Consider the following 27193-nt stretch of genomic DNA (forward strand, 5'->3'; position numbering starts at 1 on the left):
TTCATCAAAGTATTTTTCGATAAAATTTTAACGTTCTCTGCACACTTTCTCTCTCTCTCTCTCTCTCTCTCTCTCTCTCTTCGGAAAATCGGTAGCTGCAAAATTGCATTAATTTATCGTTGTCGCAAGAATTATTAAGAAAATGCTTAGATGTATTCATTAAAACTTTTCTCATTTAAATGTCTCAAAGACAGACATTTTATATTTTCTCTGTTCAATTAAAATATAAAAAAAATTCTTCTTTGAGATATTAAAGAATTAATCTTATTGAAATGTCTTAGAAATTAGATATCTTTAGATCTCTTATTTAAACAACAATTAAGGATCCAACTATATTACTAATGCGGCATAATCGAATACCGGATGCACTTTGGCGATTTGCGAATAACATTTTACAAAAACTTTCGTCGTCGTCGTCGTCGTCGTCGTCGTCGAACGAGCTGGGCGTGTTTCCGACGGCGCTTAAGCTCACCGCCGACAGGTGTGGGCTTTACAGGTGTTGGGCCTCCTGGCTGATAAGAAACGCGCCCGTGACGTCAGATTGGCGGGTAGAGTATATGAGTCGACGCCGTGGGACGTCCACGTCACTCGTTCTTGAACTCCTCCTTCGTCCGTTCATTCCGCCGTTCAATTCAAGTTTGCCGCGAATTTTTGTCGTATCGCCACTCGCGATCGGCGTTCCGCCGATATCGCGCCGATTTATCGTAGTCGGACCGAATTGCGGTTCCGAAGATTTGCCAGCCGAGGAAGGCCAAGGAAACTTTCGCGGCAGCGCGGAGATGGATCGCGGATTTTCGCAGGTAAGCCAGATGGATCGGTTCGATGATTCAGATCGATTTATGGATCGAATATCGAAGCAAATGACAAAACGATCGTCCGTTACCGAAGCGGATGGTTACCGAAACGTAATCCGCATTCTAATTTTTCAGACATTTTTTGATTTTTTTTCGATTTTTATCTCGTTTGGAAAGTGAAGAGAGAACGTGGAATCGATCGTGGGATCAAGATAGATTTATCGATCGATAGTATTGTAGAACCTTCGGTTTCTCCATATTTCGAGCTCACGACTCATCACTCGTCTTTTCTGAAAAGAAATTTTCTCACTCAGTCGTTTATCTTTTCATGTGTAAATTTGAAAGAACAATCGCGCGATCGGGCCAATACGTACGTTGTACGCTCCACTTACGTTACGTAACGCACAGTCGCGAGGCCGTCACACTACTCATCGACCTATGGAAATGATAATTTCTATGTGCCAACCCTAACGTGAGATATCGAGATATTTTTTTCCCCAAGACTGGAACCGATAATAGAATATGGTTGTTTAATGTTGCTTTCATATTCGACGTTACGGCCATTAAAATGAAAAGAAAATTATCACTTACTTGGATCGATCGATCGAAGAGATTAAACTTAACGGATGACTATTATACTTTTGTAAGTTAATAATTTAATCGATACAATGCGGTACAGCCACATTCTCGTTATTTAAATGTCTTGATAAATATCTATACTTTTTTTCTCAACTCATTTAGATAATTTTTCAACTTTTTCATAATGTCTATCGTAATGTTCATTTTTCTTCTAGATTTAACATACATGTATCATATTTTTTCCTTTCTGTCATTGATATATATAGATACGATTGATGATGATATAGTAATAGCGTTAATAGCGAATAATTAAAACGATTCTCATCGACACCGATTAGCTCGATTATCGATCGCAAGATTGAAAGTCAAATTTTGATTTGTTAGCATGTATTTAACACTATATTTGCCGCCTATCTCAAGCTTGATTAAATAGTTAAAAAAAAAAAAAAACTATTCAAATAAACGTTCAATATCATTTACATAGATACAAAAATGATAAAAGAATTACATGTTGTATACATAAAAAAAAAAAACACTTGTTACAACAGTAATAATTGTTGCACTTGTAAACGTGTTTCATAAAATAAGTAGGTATTTAAATGTTTTAATACACAAGTATTATATACGTATATATATTATATATTTTTTATACAGTTAATGACGTAGTCAATAATTTTTAAATATAAGAACTGCCTATATTCATTTAAGGAAACTCAACTGTCCTGCAGCCACTAATTGTAAGTCCATTTTGTTGGTCGTAACATTTATGCAATTGTAGACCCCGCAATTATGCTCGTAAATAAATTATATTAGTAAAATATATTAGGTAAAATAAAGTAACGGAAGGTTTGTTTTAGCGTTAGAATTTAAAGAAGAAAAAGATATATGCCTGTCTTTTGCTTTGTAGATTGTAACAAATTATTAGTTAATATTCAAAGGCGATATTAAAAAGATCAATAATGAATGTATAAAATTAACGACTAAATCACAAATGGGATTTCTCACGTGTTATTAGGACATCAATGCTATTATATCGATCGGTTAAAGAACAATTAACATTTTTCAGAGTTGCAACAATAAGTTTTGCTTCGCAATAATCGCAATATCCGTGTTTTACATAAAAAAATAATTATATCCCATAAATCTAAATTATACGATAGATGAAAAAGAAATAAAAAGTTATCATTCAACTTTTCAAATATAACGTAAGATAGGGAAATGAAATCGTATATCTTTATTACTTGATTGAAATATATTTTTAATACGTTTGATACACACACGCGTACACATATACACACACGCGCAAACATACACGCGCGCGCGCGCATATCACTTGTTTCAATTTCTAATATTTGTATTTAGAATTTGTTAGGATAATTTATCAATTAAATGAATCAATCAAAATTTGAAATAAAAAAGAATAGAATTATGAATAAAAACTATGAAATTGATTTAAGTATGACTCTGTTCACTCATGTTTCATAGCCATAAATTTGGATCAAAATAAAAATTACATTTTAAAAATTAATAATTCCTTACGTATTATTTTATTAAATATTAAGTACATTGTAAGTTGCTGGATTTGTTTCTACAAGCTAAAGTTAAAAATAGTGCAATGTTACACTAATAAGTAAATGACATAAATTGTAGTGAAAATAGAATGCAAAACGTTTAATAAAAATAAATGTGTGTGTAAAATTCCTGAAAATTTAACTTTTGATTTAAAAAATAAAAATATTAAATGAGATAGCGTTATAAAAACGTGATAACGCGTAAAGTCGATTTTCGCAGTGCTAGTATTTCTTGATACAGAGTGATAGTTTCGTATAATAAAAATAATAAGTAATAAAAAACAATAAAAGCAATACCAGTTATACAACTGCACATAACGAAACAACGGGTTTTTTTGTGAGGGAAAAAATCAATAAAAAATGTATTGCAGATTTGAATCGTTTTTATTTTTCTTAAAAAAAAAAAAAAGAAAAAAGAAATTTGCTTTAAAAGAAAGCAATAAGATTGAAAAAAATTCTTTTAATAAATTAAGGATTAAATCAGTTGGAACTTTAAAGAAATGATTCATTTATAGTATTATTATTAACATAATTATATAATTTTATAAAATGATTTTGTTGTATTTTAATTGTCAAATATAATATGAAATAGAACTTGATAATAAAACTATCAAATATTTTTGTATCAAGCGCATGAAGATATGACAAGTAGATATCATTGGAAATAAATATTTTGTGTGTCCAAAAATTAAAATTCATTTAAATATGTAATACGTAATCTGTAAAAAAAACATGTATATATATAGTATATAATATTTTATACATCGCGTCTTCAATTTGACAGCTATTGGCAATTCTATCGCGTGCGTAACGAAACATTTACTCGTATAATATTATAATTAATGGAAAAATTTTTTATCATATTCTAGCTTGTACTTTTTCCTACAAACCATAATGTCGAATATCTTTAAGTAAATTCAAGCAAGTTTGTTTCACGCTCCGCTTCACTTTACTTCTTTTATCTTATAGTTGGACGACGACGGTTTTACGGCAGTCTTTGCGAGTCTCCTCAAAAATAATTCGTCAGTGAAGATAAGATTTCGTCGTATGAACGTTGGCATAAACGCGATTAGTTGCATACGGTATATTACATCACCGATTGAAAATTTTAGCGGTGATCGTATCGTACCTAGTATAGCGGAATCATTTCGATAATATATCGCATTGAGATAATAATACATAGATCGCTCACTTTTTAATTAACACAGGTGTCGTCGATTCGACTATGTTCGTTTATTAATCGTGTAACTTGGTCATTTTCGATCGTATATAACGATATACAAGTAATCGTTTCGAGCTCTGCAACGGGAGGAGACGTCGTCTACGTCGTCTACCGCCTTATTCGGTATCGGTTGGTACCGAAAGGAAAAACAATATAATGCCGACTGCGAATGAAGACCAAGATCGATTATGTAATAGTACGTTATGTTTCGTGTAAACCACCGGAGAGGACGTGCAGCCACTTGTAAATTAACCCGGTGTGTTGTAATTAATGCGGCTAGCCCCCCAGACTATGTACTCGTATTATACATGTATATACATCGTCGTACATGTATGTTTGAGGCGCGAGGATGAGTGAGGAGTTACGTTTGTACGCGTAATTTATTAAAATTTACTACTCGGGGGAATTATTGCCGAGGATTTTTGGTAATGCCGGAGTGACTCGCTTCGTTATCGCCTTATCGCATCACTCGCTGATAAGGTGCAATCAGGCGGCTCTCAAAGACGCGCGCGCGTACGTTTCATCGCGCGATATTAACTGTATTAAGCGATTGAAAATCGGAGCTGATTTTTCTGCTCTGAACGTTATGCGATTAATAATTTATTATAACTGGCATTAATGTAAACTTGACAAAAATTTTTTTTCTACCTTGTATAAAATTTCTATAAAAACTTGTAAAATGAAGAAATTTTATTTTCCATACTGAATGTGTATGGAACAACTGGAATTATTAGAATCAATAGTACACGAGATGTTTAAAGAGTCCAATTTATATATATAGATTAGAGATGGCACTCATAACACACACACACACACACACACATTATCCCTCTTCTTACGCTTCTCCAGAGGTAATTGCATTAAAAATGCAAAGAGTAATTTTCAAAGTTTAACTGAAATTTCAACACTTTTCGCGCTGCAATCGCCGAATTAACGACTGTTTAAGCAGTTGCTCGTAACCGCGCAGTGAAAATGTCATCTGAGTAAATAGAACGCGGAACGATCTCGCTCCATCTCGGGAATGTGTCGTTGCGACGCGACGCGACGTACCGTTCGTTTATGTCATACAGGTTTGTACATGGATTAGTTGAAGCACGTTAATTACGAGTGACGCCAAGTTGGCACGACACCGGAATCTTACGAATACTTGGCCATTTCAGAAAGAATTGGCAAGAATTAAAGGTACTAGCACAATATATGTACATATAGCTCTCTGTTATAGGGAAACGGTTAAACGGTGAAAGGGACCATCGTCCGCGTCGCAATATTATAATATTAATTTATATTGATATTGATTCAATATTTAAATATTCACTACGATAGCGTTGTAGTTATCGAGTTATCGCGATGAAAAACCGAGAGACAATGTGTCGAAAGCGATAGAAACTGCTACAAAATTATTACAAAATTGTTCGAGTCTCTTAAATCTTCCTTCTTTCTCACTTTTCAATATTAAACAAGTTATACATCTTGTAGGGATTAAGTTCTAATTTTACGATTAATTTTAAAGGGAACATCGAACGCGCCGCGCCGCGCCGTGCCGCATCGACTTGCAATTTTTCGTGCTTCGCGGTGAATCGTAGAGTAACGGGGGAAAAGAAAGAAAAAAAAAAGTGTTAACGAGTCGTGGCACGAGCTGGTAGCGGAGCAGTTATGTTTGCGGTGCAATCAGATGGCGGCGCGCTAAAGAGGAAGAGGCTCCTCGCACCTTTCCGATAACGAGCCGCGCGCCGCGCGCGCTAACTTGGAGGAGCACTCTTTTGCCTCTTTCAGGGGCTGCCTAGCTCTTTCTTCCTCGTATCGCGATCGCGCGGACTAGTTATTGCTATTGCGGAACGTTAATATTGCTCGCGGTGTATTACAAATAAAACAAAAATAATAATTTGCAAATGAAAAGAGAAGCTAGTCGTTTACAAAGAGCAAATGCAGGCGGCACAGCACGTATATCAAATGTTAATAATAACATTGACATGAGAATCGATTGAATTAAAAAGAGAGAGGCACGAGAATAATTATCAAGTATACTTGATACTTGTAAAAAATTACAATCACGGTTATCGACTTGAAAAAAAAAAAAAAAAAAACGAAAAAGCTACATAATATATGAGAGTGTAGAGGTAAGATTAGAAAAATTTGAGCGGAATGTTTTGAAGGAAAAAAAAATCAAAATCTTTTTACTCTCCACAACCGAAGGTTTCGAGGTTTGTTTCTAAAAACTGTATGATTAAAAATCTAATATACATTTATACTATTGGATAAAAAAAGTGTGCAAATCGTTTTATACAAATGGCGACCACGATACTCTCTCTCTCTCTCTCTCTCTCTCTCTCTCTCTCTCTCTCTCTCTCTCTCTCTCTCCTTCCTTATTTATCTATATATATCTATTGAAAATTTTCAATATCTAGAGGAAATGAAATAAATAAATATTTCTATGACAAATTCATCCATCTTTCGGTACAGCAACAGGTTAAAATCTTGCTGACGAGTTTACTCAGGGTTCTCGTGTTACGACACGCCACTGCTGCATGTATCGTGTATAATGACTCTCGCGCGATAACGATTATCGCGCAAAATTTATTACGGCTAGTAAACTTCTTTCTACGAGAAAGTTTCTTTTGGCACATACGATGTGTTTATTTCAAGAAATTTTCCATAACAAAATTACAACATGCTTTGTACATTGACATTCTAATCTTTCGGATAGATGTAACAAACTAACGATACGTATTTTATTTACAGATACCAGAAGCGAAATAAATGACATCATCTCGATATCGAGACATTGATAGTTGTAAACAAAGTTGTTAAGCGAGTTGCAAGTAAGCTACGAACATTGTTTATTCCAAGTAGCTATTTTGAGTAAATAAATTTTTTAAATTTTTCAATAAATCAGTATTACGAAAACAGCGACTTTGCACAATTAAAAATTGTTAAAATATTTACTGAGAATTTTAGGATATTTTCAGTTTTCAATATTTTTTTTTTTTTGTGAACATTGTGAATAAAACTTTTTAAAATTGAAGATAAAATTAAAGATTGTGGGTAATTAAGATATGGGCAGTGTAATAAGGCGTAGTGTGCGTAGTCTAGTTATTTTTCTGTTTTGTCAATCGAGTATTTGGACCATTACAGAGGATGGAAGGAAAATCCAAATCCAATTTAAGGGTGAAGCGCTCGCTATGAAGAGAGCTATCCATCGACAGTATGGTAATAATAGACACTGTCATGGAGTTGCTCTCTTTGTGGACATCGCTTGAGACAACGCTTCGATGAAATTGATCAAGGATGCAAAGGCAGTTGCTCGAGTACGCAATCTCTACAAAGAAGAAATAAGAGAAAATAATTCCAGTATATTTAAGACATTTTATATATCTTGATTTTAACAAGTTGGATAAGCGTTTGAGGGTTGGATAAGGTTAACTTGTAGCTGCTTCTTATAATACATAATAAATTGTAGATTTGTAGATTATTAACAATAATATAAAAACTTTTTATAGCGCTTATACATGCAATACAATACAATTTGGTAAATACAATTTTTTTTCTTTGTTCTTTAGTACTTTCAAACTGATTGATATTACATAATAATGACTATAATGCAACAAGGCTATTTAGTAACAATTTTGCAACGTTGGTATAAAAGGTATTTTATATTGTTCGTAATATTAATTAAATATCTGAAGGTTTTTCTTTGTTAGTTTGCAGAAAACGTAATAGAGCTTTTACATTTATACAATTTCATTTATACAATAAAAATAGGTGTATAAATATAGCGTAGTAAGTGAAAATCAAATACATTTATAAATTAACAAGATTGCTCGAATTGCTTTGTGAAACGCAATATTGTATTTTTTTTTATTTTTTTATTACAGTTGAAATCCTCTTATTACAGATTCTGCACAGGATTCTGCATTTGATCCGCTGCGTCATAATTATGATGATAAAAATTGCGTGGCTTCTCTCACAAGTCATCTATTGAAGCTGATTCCCAATCACTCGACGGTCACACAGTGAAAATTGCATGACCGTGGGCTTCACCGAGGGTTAATTCTAATGCTTACCGAGTATATTACGCATCGCTTCGCTGCGATTCGATGCAGCCGACCGTTATTAGTTGTATCGAAGTGTACTGCGATCGATCGATAGCCATAACATTTTCCGCAGGTACAACAATCACGATCGGCCGGTGAACTCTGACGAGGGACGCGACGCGGACGCGACTACTTGGCCTCATCGCCGCTGATAAGAGCGGGGCGAGCGTGGGCGAGCGTTGCACTACCACTCACGACGACTCACCTGTAAGGCGATTGCGATTCATAATGATTTCACGTGTTTCATGAATTTGTACACAATTAATCTTATGACGATTATTCCGATGTTTTTTTTTTATGTTCAAAATTGAATAAACGTTGGAAATTTTAAACATCGTCTAAAAATATTAATCAAGAAAACACTGTTTTTGTAACTGTTTTTCAAAAAAGAGACATACGAGTATATAAGTAATTACATGTAGGTATATGGCAAATTGTCAGGATAAAATTGTTCATAATACAAAATACAAAATATATAATCTATAACATTAAGTAAATTGTTCAATTGAAAATTTTTGATAACTCTACTATAATATTTTTATAAACAAAATAACTAGAAGATGTAACAAAATAACGAATATAATGTAAAAGAAACGATGAAATTTATTGTTAAATAATGGCCATAATCTTGTGATTTTGAAAATTTGATTTAAGAAAAAAGATTGATTCCGTTCCACCATTCGTTCCCCGCTTTTACAACTGTTTGAATCTTTTCGTACTTTCCGAAATATTACGTTTGTTCGCGACATTCAATATTATACGTACAAAGACACTGTAACAACTTGCGTTTAGAAAAGATACATTTATAATAAATTAATAAACTATTTTGATCGCTCATTTCGTTACATTGTAAATATATTAGTTTTTCGATGACAACAGAAGTTTTTAAATTGGAGGAATAAGAAGAAAGATCGTAACTGATTTATCAATAATTCCGTTCAAGGCTAGATCGAATAATCGACGCGCGGCCGGAGAGTACGCCGTTAAAAGGTCAAAGGTTTCTCGAGAAGAAACGACATTACCAAAACGAACATTACTCTCTCAGAGAGAGAGAGAGAGAGAGAGAGAGAGAGAGAGAGAGAGAGAGAGGGGGGGGTGCACCTATAAAAGATGCGCGCACGTGCGTATGCTCTTGGAAAAGCGCTCGGGGACTTTGGGGAGACATTTTTTAATTCGCTTCACAGCGAATTTCTGCCACAGATCCACGGAACGCCGACGCCGCCGCCGCCGCCGGTGAGACGCGGCGGTCGGTAGGCCGTCGAGGCGTCGTGTCTGTTATTATTCGACGAGCCACGGGAACGTGAGAACTGGGCAACTCAGTCGCGTGATAAACGTGGAGCACCCAGGTAGGTCTCGCGGGCGTCTCGCGCCTCACGCCTCGCGCGATCATCAAGCTCGGTGGATCGGATCAAGCTCACGCGTGTGGACGAGATAAGTATCTCGAGTGTGTCGTGTGATCGAAGAGAATTATATTTTTCATTCAAAGAAATAAGAGTATTGAAATGAATGAGCGAATAAAATTTCGCTGTGAAACGACCATCGCAACTAGCTTCTACGACACCTCGATACACATATCTTTTTTCTTCTTTTTAATCGTTAACTAATTTCGCAAGGAACTTGGCATGGCGTACACGATGTATGTACGAAGTCATGTGTGAAACGATGTAACATATTTGTTGTCATTGCGCTTGTTGCAAACGTATTACAGTAACGATAGCTGTAAGTATTGTAATTAGCGCGCTAGCGCACTGGCGCATCCAAGTCTTCCTATCGAATTCAGTAATTGCAGTCGACAATCGTTACCGCAGCCTAAATTAGTAATAATTTTTGTATTCATAAGTAAATTTGCGCGCGACATGTCTGTTTAGAAAAGACAGAATATACTCGATCAGTTTAACGTTACTTTCGCGCATAAATGCATGCGCGATTTCCGCGATGCGCAATTATTTTATCGTACTCGTACATACTCGTTGCGCACGGCCGCTAGTAGACCGAGAGACCTGCATACCGTTAAATCTCAAACGCTATACACTACCGTTTATTTTGCCTCGAATGAGTAATATTTCACACGCCTGAGTATTCCAACCGACATTCGTGAATAGATTCAAATTTCACCTACTATCTCTTACACACTCTCGATAAATCTTTCGTGAGAACGATGCTGCTGCGGGAAAAAGGAGCTCTTAGAGCTGATTCCTCGATTTTCTCGAGAAATCGCAAATTAAAATATTACATGCAATTTTTACACGATATATTTTTGATTGTGAGATACAATAGTATTTATATACGAAACATTGCCACAAATCTTAATTCTTAGTCCTTAGAAGTCGCCTTTTCAAATAACGTGAAACGCATCGCGCACCTCTCGTCATCATCTTAATGAAGTTCAAAACGTAATGTAACGTTCAACCATTCGAACGATCGAGCATCGATGTTAGTTTCCCAATAAAAATGTGCAGTTCAACAGCTCATAAAACGTACGCTTCTGCGCGCAGATTCATATAGCCATACAAGTATATCTCGTAGCATTTGGTCGCAAATGCGCTGTCGCACTGTCGCACACGATTCTTATTTTCTACTTGTGACTACTAATAGAGAGTGCCACGGAGAATGCTGTTTTCGCGTTAGCGAAATAAATCGAAATAAATTACCACAGAGATTTTTAGCGCTAGATGCGCGATGTGAAAATGGATTCGTGAATTTATGCAGCAGCAGCGCCCGCGCCGCGCGGAGAAACCAAGTGAAAATGAGTTTGCGCTGGATTCACGAAAATCTAGAAGCGCCAACGTGCGACGAAGAGTGCAGCGATATCGACGACAGTTGCAGCGACGACAGCTATGACACGGAATTGTCCCTTTCGGAGAAGGAGGAGAGGGACGAGGACGTGACGACGGAAAACGGAAAAGTGCAGGGTATCGCTCGCGGTGGCCTGCGGAAAAAGAGGGAAACCAGAAGACCAGCAGCAGCAGCCGCCCGCCCGACCTCGACCGTCACCTTCCACGGAAACGGCGGGTAAAGTCGTCATTCGCGGATTTATAGTTGAATCGTCTATGCACGCCACGAACGGTCTTCAGTTTGCACACTTGATAACAAAAAATATCTCAATGTTCAATGGAAATGAAAAATTCATCCGTTGGCCATTTTGCTCGCGTTTCATCCGAGTTTTACCCGGCCCCAAAGGGTAATTGGCGTCAATGGACGATTTAGCATAATTGCCGAAACGAGATAAAATGCCCCGCGTACGGCGTTACTGGACACACACACACACACACACACGGCACGTTCGTCTATCTAGTCGCCCTGTTGGAGCATATGCTATAAAATGTACATTCATTGATCACTTGACTCGATTAACTTTCTGCTCCATATCGTCACAGGGTCAGCGCAGATGCGCTAGCTGTATAGTTATCGTGTTATTAACGGTATCAAGTGAGCGCGACAACGCGAAATTATAATCGACACTTGACTCGAGTTTGGGGCTAGAAATGTTATACGCACGCTATATATATATGTATATGTATATATATATATATATATATATATATATATATATATATATATATATATATATATAGAGAGAGAGAGAGAGAGAGAGAGAGAATTGGAGTAATTTTCCAATAGACATTGGAAACAGGGAAGAATTATTACGTCCCTACGTATTGGAAGAGATTTTTTCACGCACGTACAGAGGTAGAGACATTCATCTACTATTGTAATATATCTACGAAATCTTTTTGTTATTTATTAAGACGATGCTAGAGTCGTCTGTTTATATAAACCAACAAAAATACCATTTTGTTAAATATTAAATAAGTTGTAAGTACTTTGGTTAGTACTATTGGTTTTACAGAAATATAATTCCTTTTACAAAATTAAAATACACGCTGACGTATGGTCCATGTTTTGCCAAACACAGGAAAAAATGTAAACATTACAGATTTTCTTATCGATTTTTAATTTAATATGGCGACTAAAATCGATTCTAATCAATTAATTCACAGACTCATTTACTTCGTGGGTAACGTTACGCGGGTCATTTGTGCAAAATAAAGGCAAAGCCGACTGTAAAATAAATAAATGAATAGGGTTGAATCTTTAGAATTAATTCGGAAAGCCTAATTTAAGAGAATAGAACGTTTGACAAATTGCAGTGTACATACATATACGTATACGTAAGATAAAGGCTTCAACGTAGAGGTCTGTATATTGTAAATCGAGTTTATCTATAAAACATTGACGACTCCAGCATCGCGCCTTAATTATCGCACGCGTGCGCGCGCGCGGCCAAAATTAACAATAAGTACTTTTTTTCTTAACGCGATATCTGCCATGTCTGAGAAAAATATGAGATGTAATAATTTTTATACACTAAACAAAGGTAGCAGATATACATATAACGTTAATATATAAGAATTAGCTCAAATTAATACGCGCTCTTCATCTCTATAATGATTCACGCGATTCCGCCCTTTATATGAATGTCTTAACTTAAAGAAAAAGAGAAAAAAGACATTTGTCGTTTATTTTTATATATACAAGCAAAAATAACTGATGAAAAGAATTTTGACAATTTGACTTTGAACATTTTTGCGTAAAAATAAATTTTATTTACAACATAGTGTGTATCGCGTTGATATCACGGAAAGCCGTATCGCGTGGATATCGCGGTTGTGCACGAAGCCATGTAAAATTAACATATACGCTTCCCAATGGCGGTTCGAAGCGGTTCGTTGGCGTAAATCTCTGGCACAAAGCCTATCGACATTTCGTTTCCTCTCCTCCGAGAATCGGTTTAAAATTAACCAAGAGAACGGGAGAACGCCTACGATATATCGCGTGCAGTGCGCTTCATTCACGGAGCTCGCTGACCTGGAAAAACTGGCCGACCTATATTTCGCAGCGCGCGCGCTCTATAAAGATCCCTCTGTCAACACCCCTTATGTGTATAGTGGCAAAGACAAACCTTGGAGAGAAATAGCGAGAGTATCTCAAGATATACCTGTATAATATGGAGATAATAATAAAATAGTATTATTTAGCTGCTAAATTATGTCGATTGGTAATAAAAATAATTCGTTATTACATTTCCTATTACTTTCGATCAACGCGATCTTTATTAATATTGGTTTATTGGACAAAAGTGCATGGTTTCTTTCTCGTCGGAAAATAATACACAGATTTATTCTCTATCCTTCCGTCCGCGTTACGTAACACGCTGATGATAATCTATGGACTATCTGATTACAATTGTAGAACGCCACGCAACATTGAACGTAAATCCAAATCACGCGAGTATTCACCTTACGTAATATGGGATCCTCGACAGCCGGCGAAAAATCCTATCTACAATTGCCGAATAATTAAGCTGTACTGCCGTACCGGGTATCATCTGGCAATTACGCCGTCAGGACGGGTCGAAGGATTATCCGAAAACGAGGACTCACACGGTACATGTATATCCACGTCACTCTAAATATATTATATCAATTCGAGTAAAATAAAAATCTCTATAACATATATCGTATGCTACATAAAAGCAATTTAAAACTATTATACAATCACCATTAAGATTTTTATTACTCGCGAGTACTTTATATACGCTCTTATAGCTCTGCTTCACGCGACACCGGTATCTTTCGGCGTTATCAGAATACAAAGTATCGAAACGAGACTCTACTTGGCATTCAACGAGAAGGGACGCTTGTACGGAGAGGTGAGAATAATATTGTACGTTAATTATAAAAATGTAACGATGAGTAAACTTTTCCATCGTTTGACAGAAGCCTTTAACAAGAGCTATAGTATCCACTATATGTAGCTGTATTTTATATAGAATTTTATATAGCGCTCTATGAAATTCTACACGTGTTTCGCGTGAAATTTCTTGGAACAACTTTTTATCAACGTTACCTAATCATCGCATTGGTCGCAATGTACAAAAAAATGTCTCGCTCGAGATAATCATTAATATTTTAAAAAACAATTTAAAAAATTTTAATGATTACAAGTACAAGTTTGACTCGTCCAACTAATTTTCATTTCAGATAAATATGACTAAAGACAATACCGAATGGGAACAATGGAGCATTGGTTCCTACGATGCGTTCCGATCGCGTAAATACGTGCGATATGGCTGGTGGATAGGAGTAAAGAAAAATGGACGCGCAAAACCCGGGCCGAAAACATTTTGGGGACAAAAAGCGATACAATTTTCGGCTATCCAACAGGATTGATCGACTATTCTGAAAACTCTCGAGATACGGATGGACAATTTATGGGGCCCACATTTCTTATCCCTGATATTTGTTAACTTTTTTTAGAAAGAATTTTAGGATAACGATGAGCGAGTGGAGCTTTATAAGCAGAGGTGACGTCTCGCGACAAGAAATAAGGAAATCGTTTGGGCGAGCAACCAAAAATCATCGAAACAGTAACGTTTCACAATAGAATATAATGTTTATTATAACACTGTGTCACTCAACAATGAGATAATTTAGGAATGTGCATTCCGCTTGTGCCCTCAAACTGAAACTCTATCGCAGTTTCTCATTTGTAGCAGATACATATTTATTACTACTGTTGTTATCATTATTATTATTATTATTATTATTGTTATTATTACGTTGACGTCGGATCAATGCGCTTACAAGCGAGACGATTGCATGTGTAACTTGAATCGTTTCGTAAATATCTAAATTTATTCGATCATCTTGCTTAAAACGTATAAACAATAATGTACGAACATCAGTTTTTCATAATATGTCAATTATAGCGTATTGCACATAGTGTCTTATACATTATTTTGTTTTGTACGTCTACAAACAATGCGTATATATTAATAGATTAAAATTTTAAGACAAGAATTTTCTATTAAAAAGCGAATATCTCGACAAAAAAATATATACATATATAAAACATTTTAATATTCAAATGTGTGTATTTTGTGTGTAAACTTTTGAAGCACAGAAATGTGAAAAGTAAATGTATAAAAAAAGAGATGAATTGGTAATTATATATAAAACATTTATTAATTAAAGTTAACGACGTTGTATGTCAAATAAAAAATTAAAAAATAGATAAATATTAAATTATTAGAAATATTTCTACTCGACCTATTATATTATTTTTTTCGCATAACGTTTGAATTAAATTTTGTTGTTGTTATCAATTTGGTGCAATAAATATATATATTATTAATATTATGCGCATTTGATTTATAAAAATTAATCTAGTCTTAATTTTAAAAAATTAGACAAATTAAATTATATTCAAAATGATGAGCTTTCACTCAACAAACATTTCTTTCTTAAACATTTAGCAAAACGCTTACGTCTCATAAAAATTGATCAAGTGTAAAATGGATCTCTTTGGTGCACACATACAATTATAATTATAAGCGTGTTTCAAGTCACAGTCACAGCGAATATATATTATTAAGTCTTATCTACTTTAAAAAGATTATATCTGATTGAGAACAGTCAGATGTAAGAGATTATCAGAGAAGATTTTTCTTCCATACAAAATAAATACACGTTAAAAAAGATGACAAATTAAACACGAAAGGCGGAGAAATCTGTAAAAATTTTGCGATCTTTACCTTTTGCTAAATGTAAATCGTAATTAAGTGCATATGCACATACAGGAAACTCGAAATAATCACTTTGATTCGTAATTCTCTTATTCAGAAATTGTCTAATACATTTAATCAATATGACGTAAAATTTATTTCTTTTTGGTGTTGGGACTCGTTGACTGAAACACGCTCGATGCCGACATTAAATTCTCAATATATTGGCTCAAAACTTGGTTTTCGCTCCTCAGCTTGAGATTCTCTTCCTTCACGCTGTCCACTCTTTGCGACAGATCTAAACGGAACACATATATTTGCACTCGATAAAAGTGCCAATAGATATATTCTTCCGCAACCTTAATATTTACAGAAATATACACGTACCATCCAAAGTGTTTTGCAGTTCAAGAACCTGTGCGATCAATCTAGCTTTTTCTTCTTGTTCATCTGGACTAATATCTGGATCTAAGCCTATGACGAATACAAGTCCTTGTACAAACTACAATTTGATATTACAATCTTATATGAAAGCAAAAATTTTATTCAAGTTGATATTATTAATACTTTCTCTTTAATCGCATAACAACTATTTGATAACATTAGTCAAAATTTTGCATACTTGAGTCTCCAGTTATACACGTGAATCCAAGACGTTTGTAATAATATTATCTACATTTATTCGTAATTGTGAAACAAACAAATTTGTTTATCCGGCTATCCTCTCCAAAAAAGTAGAAAGATCTTGAGAGGCTATTACATAGATGAATGTAATGTCTCACGTGGACGTATCGAATCCATGTGGGAACTTATTCTACAGGTATATCAATTATAATTATATAAAAAATGTTGTTTGTAATTAAATTCTTAAAAAAATTTAGACAAATCGTTGCACCGCCATTTACTTTGATGTATACTCAAAAAATGGAATATGGAATGACTGACAAAGTTTGTTACTCGCTATAAACAAAAATCTAAAAAATATTCGGTAAATAACTATAAAATCTACAACTAAATATTAACGGATGTTTCATGAATTTTTAAAAAAACTCTTGAATATTTTAAATTAAGCGTCTGACAAGTGTATCCACGTGCATAGTAGAAAGGTATCGAAAAAACATGTGTGTAATCAAAACGTTAATTTTCGTTTCCGCAGTGTAAAAGTATTCAACAAGTTATTATTACTTTATACGTTTACTTGGAAACAATGTAAAAAAACTACATTATGAGAGAAGAGAGCAGTAATATCGCTTACTGTTAGGACTACAGCTTCCGTTGGTAAAAGTCGACGGTATAGAATCCATGCTACGTCCTCTGCCTAGCGGATCGGATATATGCGAGGCACTGTCCAAAATTTCTTCTTCTGGTATTATCACTATAAATAATGTTTGAGAAGTCGCCTCAGTAACGTAACGTCTCCATTACTCCATTATTAAAAAAAAAAAAAATTAAAAAAAGATTCTTCATTCCCAAAGTACAAGCAAACCGTTACACGTATAAAATGTGCAAACAATCAAAAGTTTCCAACTAAAATTGGCAATTAATTTAAAAATCTCATTAATAGTGCTCATCTCCATGTCTCTACATCAAATTCGCAGAAATGAAATAGTTTTTATATTGTCATTACTAATTCTAACACAATTAGTAAAAACAATCTCTGAATAAACAAACAAAAAAATAAAATAAAATAAAATATCGAGCCGGTTAAGCTAGCAAATTTAACGAAATAACGTTAAAGAAGACGCAGAAAATCAGGACAATTAGTGTAAATTGTTCGAGACGATATAGGTTATAATCATCAATCGATACACGAGCAGAGACAAATAATTAGCGCGAATTGAGCAAATCTAAGCCCAAGGCAAATCTTACCCTGAGGATCGTCGTCCGCCAGAGGTATACTATTCATATCGTCTTGAAGCTTGGCTGTCATCGTCCCCGACATATCTATACTGCGGTGGAGGACTGAGAAGGACCAACAAGGACGTAACGCAACGCGTAACAACCGCTCAGCGTGTCTGTGCGCGCAGAGTTGCAGAGACATCCGACAATTGGCTCTCGATCATGATGTAAGAAGAAAGGTGAAACAAGTAACCAGATGCGCAGTAGACCATACTCTAGACCAATCAGAACTGGGTCCAAATTTTGAGATTCAATATGGCTACGGCTGCGGTACTGGGACGTATGCATACTTGTATTTATACGTGAATTTGAGATAATTGGTGAATCGAAGAAATTCAAAGCTACTTAAAAAAAGAAGAACGTGAAGGTAAGGTTGAGACTTTGTACATTAATGAAAATTGTGATTTCAAATTTTTTAAACTTGGATTAGAAGAAATTTGGAAAGTTATAAGAATGAGCTTATGTGTATGGCTAAATTGTTATATTTCATGTTTATAACAACAGTGTTTATTGCAACAGTGATTTGTGTTAAAGATAATAAATTTCAAGTATTTTTACATTTATATATATATTTTTTTTAACAACTTCTACATTTTAAGTACGTGTGACTACATATGATTGTTCGTATTTAAATTGCGCGGATATATTTGGTCCCAAATTTCATTGGCGCATCACATTGAGCCACGCCTCTTACCGCGCATCGAGCCACCGACGATGCGCGTTGTTTCACCTTGTTTTTTACATCATGCTCTCGATTTTTATCGATCTCGGGTCTTGTGATCAATCTTGACACAATCGAAAATTGACGATATTCCTATATATCGACTATCGACTATGGTTACCGTAATGGCTACGTTTCTACATAGAGAGAAAGAGAGATAGACAGACAGACAGAGAGAAAGAGACAGAGAGAGAGTGAGTTTGAAAAATTTGATCAACTGGACGATTGGATAAAATAAGTAGTGTATTTGATTTCAAGTTGTAATTGTATTATTTCAACATTAATAACGTCGTTAATCTCATTTAGGTTGAGTTAAGAATCCACATCGGTCGAAAGCAGAGCTTTATCTCAAGTTTGTTTTTTGCGTAAGGTAAAGCTAGTAGTGCATAAGACAGAGACAGACTGATCTTGAGAAAAAAAAAATATATATATACACACACAACAAGAATTTACAAGTGTAATTAATTCAAATGTGATGAATAAATAATAATGTATGAATAATGATGTATAAAATAATATATGATGATTCATAACCTCTAGTACTAACCTAATAGATACACCACTGCTTCGTATAATTTCATCTAAAGTGCAGAGTCCGGTATAACTGTTCTTGGTTACTGATAATGACGAGCGATCATCTTAAGAGATATAATGCACTTGTGACAAATGTGAAAAACGTAAAGAAAGGACAATTTGCTGTGAATTTGCTTCGTAAGATTGCATTTGAAGTATCGTTTTCAACACGAAAGACTTTTTTAATATCTATTAATAATATTTGCTTTGTTTTTGATAGTTACACTATTGTGAGTTAAATTCTTTCGAAAGAGATCATGGATATCGTGGTAAAGTTGAATGAGCAAACAGCAGGAAGAGACAAAATAATAAGGTACGTTTTTATCGAACTAATTCTCAGTAAAGTAACATTCGATAAAAAAATTTTTCGTTCCTTCCTACTTTGTGCGCTCCGTTTACATATTACACTCGCTTCAATAATTATAATCAAGTATAATGTAATTTTTTTTTCTAAAATTGAATAGTTTTTATTTACAAGTTATAACTTTAATTTTCCACGACGTATTCTCCGATGAATTTAAAACAGACTTTGCTTTTACTCAGAAAAACATCAAAGATCGTTATTCATATTATAGCTCAATATCGTATTCCAAAGATATATAATCACAAGTGTCAAATTAAACATTTTACTAAAATCTATTTAAAGTTAAGTGGCAAAGATATATCGTTACATTTAGGAATCATTTTTTTTAAAGATTGTATTAGGTTTCGATAAGTATTCGTTCATCATTCTTTCATATAAAATTAGAGAATTAGGTATCGTAACATTCTTATTGAGAATTAAATTGAATTTCAAATATTGGAGAAAATTTATTATCAGTGTTAAGGCTGGGAATTGTAAAACTTTATTACACTTTCTTACCAGAAATAACCAGAAAATTATGTCTTTTGCAGATTGCTTCAATATGGAAGTCGAGCATATTGGTATTACGCACAAAATGGACATAGTACAAGATATTCCGCAGAAATTTTGAGAAGTTTGGAATTCACTTTTAGTTCCTTTCGAAAATGTAATAAACTTTTTTTGGTTTGTGTGAAAGTACTTTTTCATGGTTAACACACACAAATTAATTATTTATTTCTTATTTCCCTATAGTACTGCGCTTTGGACGATGCTTAGACAGCTTTTATTCCGCCCTAAAAATGATGAAATATCCCGATCCTGTAGTGAGAGTAACATTAATCATGGCAAAGATGGCAAATGCTTTATATTTATTAGCGGATCATTTTATCTGGGTTGGCAGAGTAGGAATTTTACGAGTCAATATAGAAAAATGGAATAAAGTTGCTAATAAATATTGGTTACTAACAATTATTATGAGCTTGGTGAGAGATATTTACGAGATTCTTAAGATTTTGGAACGTGAGAAGAATGCATTTAAGCAATATTACATATTATCGTCTCTAAAAAATCACAAGGAAATAATGATGGACACTGTGAAAAACGGATGTGATTTATTTATTCCATTGACAGCATTAGGTGTCACAAAATGTACTCCAGGTACAATAGGTTTACTTGGAATAATTTCTTCTCTGATTGGTTTGTATACAATTATCGATCCGCTTTACAAGTTGTCCCCATCCTAGGACAAGATATTTCATAAATTCATATTCCTATGGTGCATGTGCATATTGTATAGTCACTATGTTATTCATATATGTATATATATATATAAAAGAGAGGCAGTTGATTATAAATGTATATAGGGAGAGAGGCAATATTTTTATATATATCGAATTGTTATATAGTTTTATAATTACTTTTAACGAAGTATAAAGAAAATAAATGAAGCTTACACAATATTTTCCTCTTTTTTTGGTATATTTAACAGTTTCTAAAAATTTATACCAAACCTGTCTAAATTCAGTGGTTGATTACCCATGTATATGTATCTTTTTCAATTCCATTGGGAAGTAACTTGTAAAAATAAACAACAAGATGTACGAACAGAAATATAAACAATAATTTGTGGATGGATCTCGATACTCGTCCATTTGAACTTTCTGGTTAGTAAGTTGAAAGGTACCAACATTTCGCTCAAAAATAAAAACATGAATACGTTTGGACGATACATTTGTTATATTTTGTAACAAAGCGATATCATATTATATAAAAGTATAAACAATGTCACGTTTTAAGCGCTCTCTGTAAGTATAGGTGATGCTCCCTCTTGGATCAATAATTCATATTTGTTTGAGTAGTACATTAACGTAACACCCCATTTTCCACAGATCATAGACCATACCGCTGTTATGACAGTGCTCTCGGAAATTGGTCGAATAGCTACAAAATAAATTCTCATGTATCAACTAGTATTGGATTTTTTTTATTCCGTCGAATAAAGAGTGCAGTTACATAAAAAATGAAAAATGAGAAACAAAACAATATACAGTTCTTAAATAAATAAATAAATAAATAAATATATATATATATATATATATATATATACACATATATATATATATAAAATTTATATATGAAATATCTATAATAACAATATGCTTACGAATTTTGTAATAAAACGTAAGAAACAGATACCAAATTAGTGCAGTAACGCCCGTTACAGCACTTATAAAGCCCACAACATTTAAATTTCGTAATGTAACTCTAGTATGCCATCTTTCCAAAGTTTCCTTGCCTTTTACCCAATGCAAGTGAAAACAAACTCCAGCCAAGGCACCTATATATACATTTCGATATCAGTAAAATATTAAAATTCTCAAGTACTCATAAGTGCTCTTCATAAGTGTAACCATATGGAACAAAAGTGAATTGTGCTAATATCTCTTTCGCATTACATATATAGAGATGGAATAAATTGTTTTGCAGCTTGACATTTTGCTAATTACAAAAGAAATTTTCAAAACAAAATGAAATAAGTAAGAATATTAATAAAATGTAGTTAGAAATTTGTAATTTATCAATGAACTGGAACAACATGTAATATCACGTAGTATTGAAAATTCGTTCAAACTTAACCTTAATCACCACCATCACTACGCTAACACGTCGCATTGCTAACCTGCTAATATCGACCAAAATCCAACTTCATGATTTCCATAAACGATGAACAAGACAAAAAACGCAGACATACCAATCAATATACCTACGGCACTAATTAATAGATGCAAAAGAACGTCGCGTAACATTTCTCTAGATATTTGTTTTGCAACGAAATTTGTTAAAAGTCCATACATATAACTTTTTTTTTTTTACATGTATGCATGCATAGATATAAGGTATGCATGGATATAAGGTATGTATTTTAAAGACATGGTCGGTTAGTCTCGTATAAATTAGTAAAACGATTCAAACAAATTTGTTACATTAAAACAATTTAATTTTATAATATTAAAAAAAAATATTGATTTTAATAATGATTTTATAAATTATAGTAAAGATCACATCAGAGAGAAAATCAACGGGGCGAAATTAGCTGTCGTCGGATTGACGGTTATAATAGTTTTGAGAATGCCAGTCGTTCGTTAGTCGGTTGCTATAATGTTTGCATGTTTTTTTGTTTTGTTTGTATATTAATTAGTTTAGACAAAAAATCGAAATTAAATGTGGACAATTCTAATTGGGTGAAATGACGATTGGAACCTTTATCTCATGATTTCGTGAATATTTTGGTGTCAAATCGTTTGCTAGTCGTTTGCTAGCTCCGTATATACAAATATTATTTTTATTATATCGATAAATCACGTCATTAGGTTTGTTCGAGTTGCTTAAAATCCCCAAAAATTTTTGCACTCGAGATGAAATAAATATATATTCGACCGTAAGAAAGAGAGAGACGACGAAGAAATTAATTCAAAAAGGGCAGCAACACGAACGGGCCTATTATTAATAAATGGGTATTGTATAGTAACTTTAGCCCTAGTTACTTTTTAGGTGACTCAATGCGCATGCGCCAGTTTTGTTTGAAACTTGTTGAAATTTGGGGTGTATTCCGAAAGTTCTATTGAAAATAGTCTTTTTAAACATAAAGTTGGTAGCGCTGTAACTAATTACGCTGTGTTCCGTAATGTAAGTTTAATTTGTGATTATTGTTGGTTTGCAAAATATTATTTACTGACAATAATTTTGATTTTAAAATAGGAATTAAAGAACACAAGAACTTCCAAAGATTAAAAATTAACTGCAAAGTTTGTTTGTAGGATAAATTTTTTGATATTGCCAATATTGATATTATTATTTTATAATCACTTACACTTATTTGATTTTGTTTGAAATAAGTATAAAATTATATTATAATAATATTTAATAAAAGTCTATCATTTATAAGCATGCCAGCTAAGCTACCTCTTCAACTATTTAAACAAAATCAATTTTATCATACACTATTAGAGCACACAAACGGATATAATCTAATTTACTTACAATTAATAATTTAAAATTAATTAGAACTTGCGATTTTTAGCGTCACGAAATTTTTGGAAATCCATCATTTGCTTAATTCTTATTAAAAAAAAAAATTATTATTAGAAAATATTATTTAAATAATACATGATTATAATTATTTTAATAAATAATACGTCATTAAAATTATTTTTTATAAATAATTAAATTACAAGAAATTAAATTAAAATCTCCGATGGTCTCTGCAAGCTAACAAAATCACAAACTCAACTTTTATTACGGAACACAGTGTAGTTAATTACAGTGTTACCAACTTTATTATTAAAAGAGATATTTTTGATAGAACTTTTGGAATACACTCCGGCATAAGTTAGTGATTACGGTTTGGATAAACCAACCTTTAAAGGGCCTTGCACATGAAATGCATAGCAGAACATAAGCGTAGCATAAGGCCTCTGGACCAATGGAAATCATATGTAAATAAATATAGCGACTTTATGCAGGATGCTCATTGGTTCATCGATCTTATGTTGTGCTTATGTTATGCATTTCATGTGTAAAGCCCTTATATTTCAATGGGTTTACCTAACAATTAAATTACATGATACTTACCAAAAGGTGGAACAACTGGGTCTGAATGGACAATAAAAAGCACAGGTAATAGGAGTAAAGAGAAATTCACATCTTGGCAGAAAAGAAAAGCAGTGAGCCAATCAGAACTCGCGGTGGTAGCTGCTTTCCAGTTTTCTGCATTTCTGTCAAAGTGTGAATTTCCCTTAAAGGAGAATTGACAGAAAAGCAGAAAGCAGGGCTTCTTTGTCGACTTTTCTCACTTCTCGTATTTTTATCTCATGAAAAAATACGCGCGATTGGCTATGAGCATCTTTGACTATATACCTCTGGACTGCTAATACCTCCACTTTTCCATAAGATAGAAGGAGAGGTCCGAGAATCTAAGATCTCAGCGCCCCCGGGTCCGGAAGTTGGCCAAATCGAGAACTACTTAGCTATATTTCAAGCAGGGTTGTTAAAAAGGGTGACACTCTTTTGGACACAGCACGATTGGACACCAACCAATCATCTTAACTTATCTAACCAAACCAACGGAAAAACTCTAGGTATCAGCCGCTGTGAGTGGTGGTCCAATCGAGCGGTGTCCAATCGTGCGCACCCCGTTAAAAATTGCGTTTTTTTTTTTAAACTAAACATTCTGTTTTTTTTGTTTAAAACATGTTTTTAATGTTTTATATATGTTTTAAACTACGTTAAAAGAAATCATGTTTAAAATGAAAAAAAAACATGATTTAAACATATACATATTTATATTTTACAAACATTAAGATATAATTTCTTTAGACTAATTATAGTAAATTATAGTTCTATATTTCAAAACATTCTATATGTTAAGAATTAATCAATGGAAGTATTGAAAGTCCTTTATTTTTAATCTTGGAAGGAAAATTAAGGATTCTGAAATTGATTGATTTTCTTATGCGTTATGCATTATGCGTCAAAAATATGTGCTCTTGCCTTAAAAATTCGACATTAGTATTATTAGTTGGTAATGTCGGTATGATAATACCGACATATTGCATTTATAGTGTCTTTAGTCTCTGTTGACAGGAAACGCCAATGTTGAGGTTGAGGCGCTGTATTTGCTTAAAGCGCGCTCCTTTGTTTTAGACTTTCAGTTTTTTCTGCAGAATGGCATACGTACGTAATGCATTTACTCCAATCTTGCTAGCTTTATTGTCAGGTATATTATTATATATTTTGTAACACATATTGGAATATTCAAGTGTGTATCAAGTGCTCTTCAGATAGCAACATTGTTTTTTACTTTTATATGTAAAAATAAACAAAATTTCGTACGTGTAATAGGAAAACATGACTGGTCGACGACAAGATGCAATTTGGCAACATTTTATTAAAGTAAAAGAGAATGATAAAGTAAGAGCCAAATGTAAATATTGTAAAAAAGAAATATGTGCTTTAGTAGCACGTATGAAATTGCATATACAACATAAATGCAAATCTACACATAAAGACGAAGAGTCTGATCAATTTGAAATGGACGATATCGATCTTAACACTAAATCAGAAAGACAAAATTGTAAGTACATATGAACATGTTAATATTATTAATATATTAATTGTAACTCTAGCAGTACATAATATCGTGTGTGTGTGTGTGTGTGTGTGTGTACACACTACACACACACACACACATATATATACATTTAATAATAATTACATATTTTGTTCAATATATATACATATATATATATATATTACACAAAATGTGTAATTGCATATTTACGTATTATACATTGCATATTTATACTTATTGTAAATATTTTAATGAGAATATTTGCATATCTGTTATTACTATTTTCGTTTAAATTAAAAAATATCGTTTAATTAAAAAATAAATTAATATTATTTTTACACTGCATTGTTAAGATATTATTTTTGTTGTATCCAATGTTTCATTACATGTTTGAATTCTCTAACATTGACTAGAAAAAATAACAGTAATACAAATACAATTTTAAATGCATTTTCTAATTTCATTACAGGCTCACACAATAAACGAAATAAAATTACTGATCCTATTGAAAATATTAAACAAGCTTCAGAATCATCTTCAATATCACCATTGCTTCCAACGTCTTTAGGAATATCGGGCTCTAAATTGGATTCGTTTATAAGAAAAACTACAACAGTGGAAAGTAAAAAGATTCATCTCCAAATTGTAAAATATATATATAGTACGAATTCATCGTTTCGGCATGTAGAACATGACGAATTTAAGAAAATGATTCATCTTTTACGTCCTGGTTACAAACCACCAACCCGTTATGAAATTGCTAACGAATTATTAGATGAAGTTTATACTTCCGTGAGACAAAACACTGAAAAAGATTTGAATGGTAAAATAGTTTCTATGATGATGGATGGCTGGAGTAATCTTCACATTGAACCAATTGTTTGTATTTCAGTAACCGATGTATCAGAAGGAAATATTCATTTAACTGATACAATTGATACAAGAGAAAATAGACATAAGTAGATGTATAGGGCCGATTCTAACTCAATTTAGGGTGGGGGAAGTCACGTGACACGGGGGAAGAGTGGGGAGGGGGAGAGCCCCCCCCTCCTTTATTAATTAAATTAATTAAATTTATATTAATTTTATATCAAACTATTGATTAAATTAATTATATTTATATTAATTTTATATCAAACTATTCATTAAAATAATTTTTATATCAGATTATTAATTAAAATAATTTTTATATTAATTTTATATCAATTTATTAAAAATTTTAAGTAGGAAAATAAAATAACAATTGTTGGAGAAATCCCCACCACCGTTACCATAAGTCCCCCGAATAATTCTCTCTCTCTCTCTCTCTCTCTCTCTCTCCACAATAACGTTTTTTCCTTAATATTAATTATTAATAATTAATATAAATTTTTATTATGTTTATATTAGGTTAATATTAACCTATTATCAATTTAATATAAATTCTATATTAATTATTAATAATTAATATTAAGGAATAAACGTATTGCTTTCTCTCGCTCCCTCTCTCTCTTTCTCTCTCTGTCTCCCTCCCTCATGCGCGCTCTCGCTTGCGCACGTTATGGCTATTGTATATGGTTATTTCTCACACGCACACACGTTATGTTTTCGCTCACATAGTTTTCCCGAATAATTGTTATTTGCTAAACTAATTTTGATAAATTAATATGAATTTTTATTATGTTTATATTAGGTTAATATTAACCTAATATCAATTTAATATA

The 27193-nt window shown here is 33.2% G+C and overlaps 5 protein-coding genes and 1 long non-coding RNA gene across 16 annotated transcripts; 3 read left to right on the forward strand and 3 right to left on the reverse strand.

Moving 5' to 3' along the window:
- The first annotated feature begins 338 nt into the window (after positions 1 to 338).
- On the forward strand, positions 339 to 6257 carry LOC113003201. The gene is made up of 2 exons (XM_039454060.1): positions 339 to 800; positions 3914 to 6257. Exons 1-2 carry the CDS (start codon positions 342 to 344, stop codon positions 4097 to 4099), a joined length of 645 nt encoding a protein of 214 aa, XP_039309994.1. The 5' UTR covers positions 339 to 341; the 3' UTR covers positions 4100 to 6257.
- Positions 6258 to 7141: 884 nt separating this feature from the next.
- On the reverse strand, positions 7142 to 9307 carry LOC120358780. Its single transcript, XR_005575636.1, has 2 exons — positions 8228 to 9307; positions 7142 to 7482 (listed from the first exon to the last, which is right to left on the reverse strand). It is a non-coding gene; the product is annotated as an uncharacterized LOC120358780 (long non-coding RNA).
- A 115-nt stretch (positions 9308 to 9422) lies between these two features.
- Positions 9423 to 15332, forward strand: LOC105196647 (fibroblast growth factor 1). 5 transcript variants are annotated; one of them, XM_011162682.3, is made up of 5 exons: positions 9423 to 9603; positions 10967 to 11269; positions 13511 to 13704; positions 13867 to 13970; positions 14302 to 15332. In XM_011162682.3, the coding sequence occupies exons 2-5, from the start codon at positions 11004 to 11006 to the stop codon at positions 14488 to 14490; spliced, it is 753 nt and encodes a 250-aa protein (XP_011160984.1). In that variant the 5' UTR covers positions 9423 to 9603; positions 10967 to 11003; the 3' UTR covers positions 14491 to 15332. The 5 variants fall into 5 exon arrangements, with proteins under 5 accessions (XP_011160984.1, XP_011160983.1, XP_011160982.1 ...); XM_011162681.3 differs by having other exon boundaries at positions 9467 to 9603; positions 10853 to 11269; XM_026131602.2 differs by lacking the exon at positions 9423 to 9603 and adding an exon at positions 9670 to 9688 and having other exon boundaries at positions 10853 to 11269.
- Positions 15333 to 15913: 581 nt separating this feature from the next.
- On the reverse strand, positions 15914 to 17901 carry LOC105196649. The gene is made up of 4 exons (XM_011162683.3): positions 17694 to 17901; positions 17080 to 17199; positions 16212 to 16298; positions 15914 to 16122 (listed from the first exon to the last, which is right to left on the reverse strand). The coding sequence occupies exons 1-4, from the start codon at positions 17863 to 17865 to the stop codon at positions 15980 to 15982; spliced, it is 522 nt and encodes a 173-aa protein (XP_011160985.2). The 5' UTR covers positions 17866 to 17901; the 3' UTR covers positions 15914 to 15979.
- Positions 17902 to 18526: 625 nt separating this feature from the next.
- On the forward strand, positions 18527 to 20818 carry LOC105196646 (peroxisomal membrane protein 11B). Of its 6 annotated transcripts, none has more exons than XM_026131639.2 (6): positions 18527 to 18682; positions 18751 to 18901; positions 18999 to 19155; positions 19238 to 19330; positions 19912 to 20027; positions 20114 to 20818. In XM_026131639.2, the coding sequence occupies exons 4-6, from the start codon at positions 19275 to 19277 to the stop codon at positions 20602 to 20604; spliced, it is 663 nt and encodes a 220-aa protein (XP_025987424.1). In that variant the 5' UTR covers positions 18527 to 18682; positions 18751 to 18901; positions 18999 to 19155; positions 19238 to 19274; the 3' UTR covers positions 20605 to 20818. The 6 variants fall into 6 exon arrangements, with proteins under 6 accessions (XP_025987424.1, XP_025987428.1, XP_025987432.1 ...); XM_026131643.2 differs by having other exon boundaries at positions 18751 to 18814; XM_026131647.2 differs by having other exon boundaries at positions 18547 to 18638.
- A 256-nt stretch (positions 20819 to 21074) lies between these two features.
- Positions 21075 to 22274, reverse strand: LOC113003203 (heme transporter hrg1-A). 2 transcript variants are annotated; one of them, XM_039454063.1, is made up of 3 exons: positions 22041 to 22272; positions 21525 to 21698; positions 21075 to 21301 (listed from the first exon to the last, which is right to left on the reverse strand). In XM_039454063.1, exons 1-3 carry the CDS (start codon positions 22213 to 22215, stop codon positions 21153 to 21155), a joined length of 498 nt encoding a protein of 165 aa, XP_039309997.1. In that variant the 5' UTR covers positions 22216 to 22272; the 3' UTR covers positions 21075 to 21152. The 2 variants fall into 2 exon arrangements, with proteins under 2 accessions (XP_039309997.1, XP_039309998.1); XM_039454064.1 differs by having other exon boundaries at positions 21160 to 21301; positions 21557 to 21698; positions 22041 to 22274.
- Positions 22275 to 27193: the final 4919 nt, after the last annotated feature.

This window comes from Solenopsis invicta, chromosome 10 (assembly GCF_016802725.1).
Source record: "Solenopsis invicta isolate M01_SB chromosome 10, UNIL_Sinv_3.0, whole genome shotgun sequence".
NCBI lineage: Eukaryota > Metazoa > Arthropoda > Insecta > Hymenoptera > Formicidae > Solenopsis > Solenopsis invicta.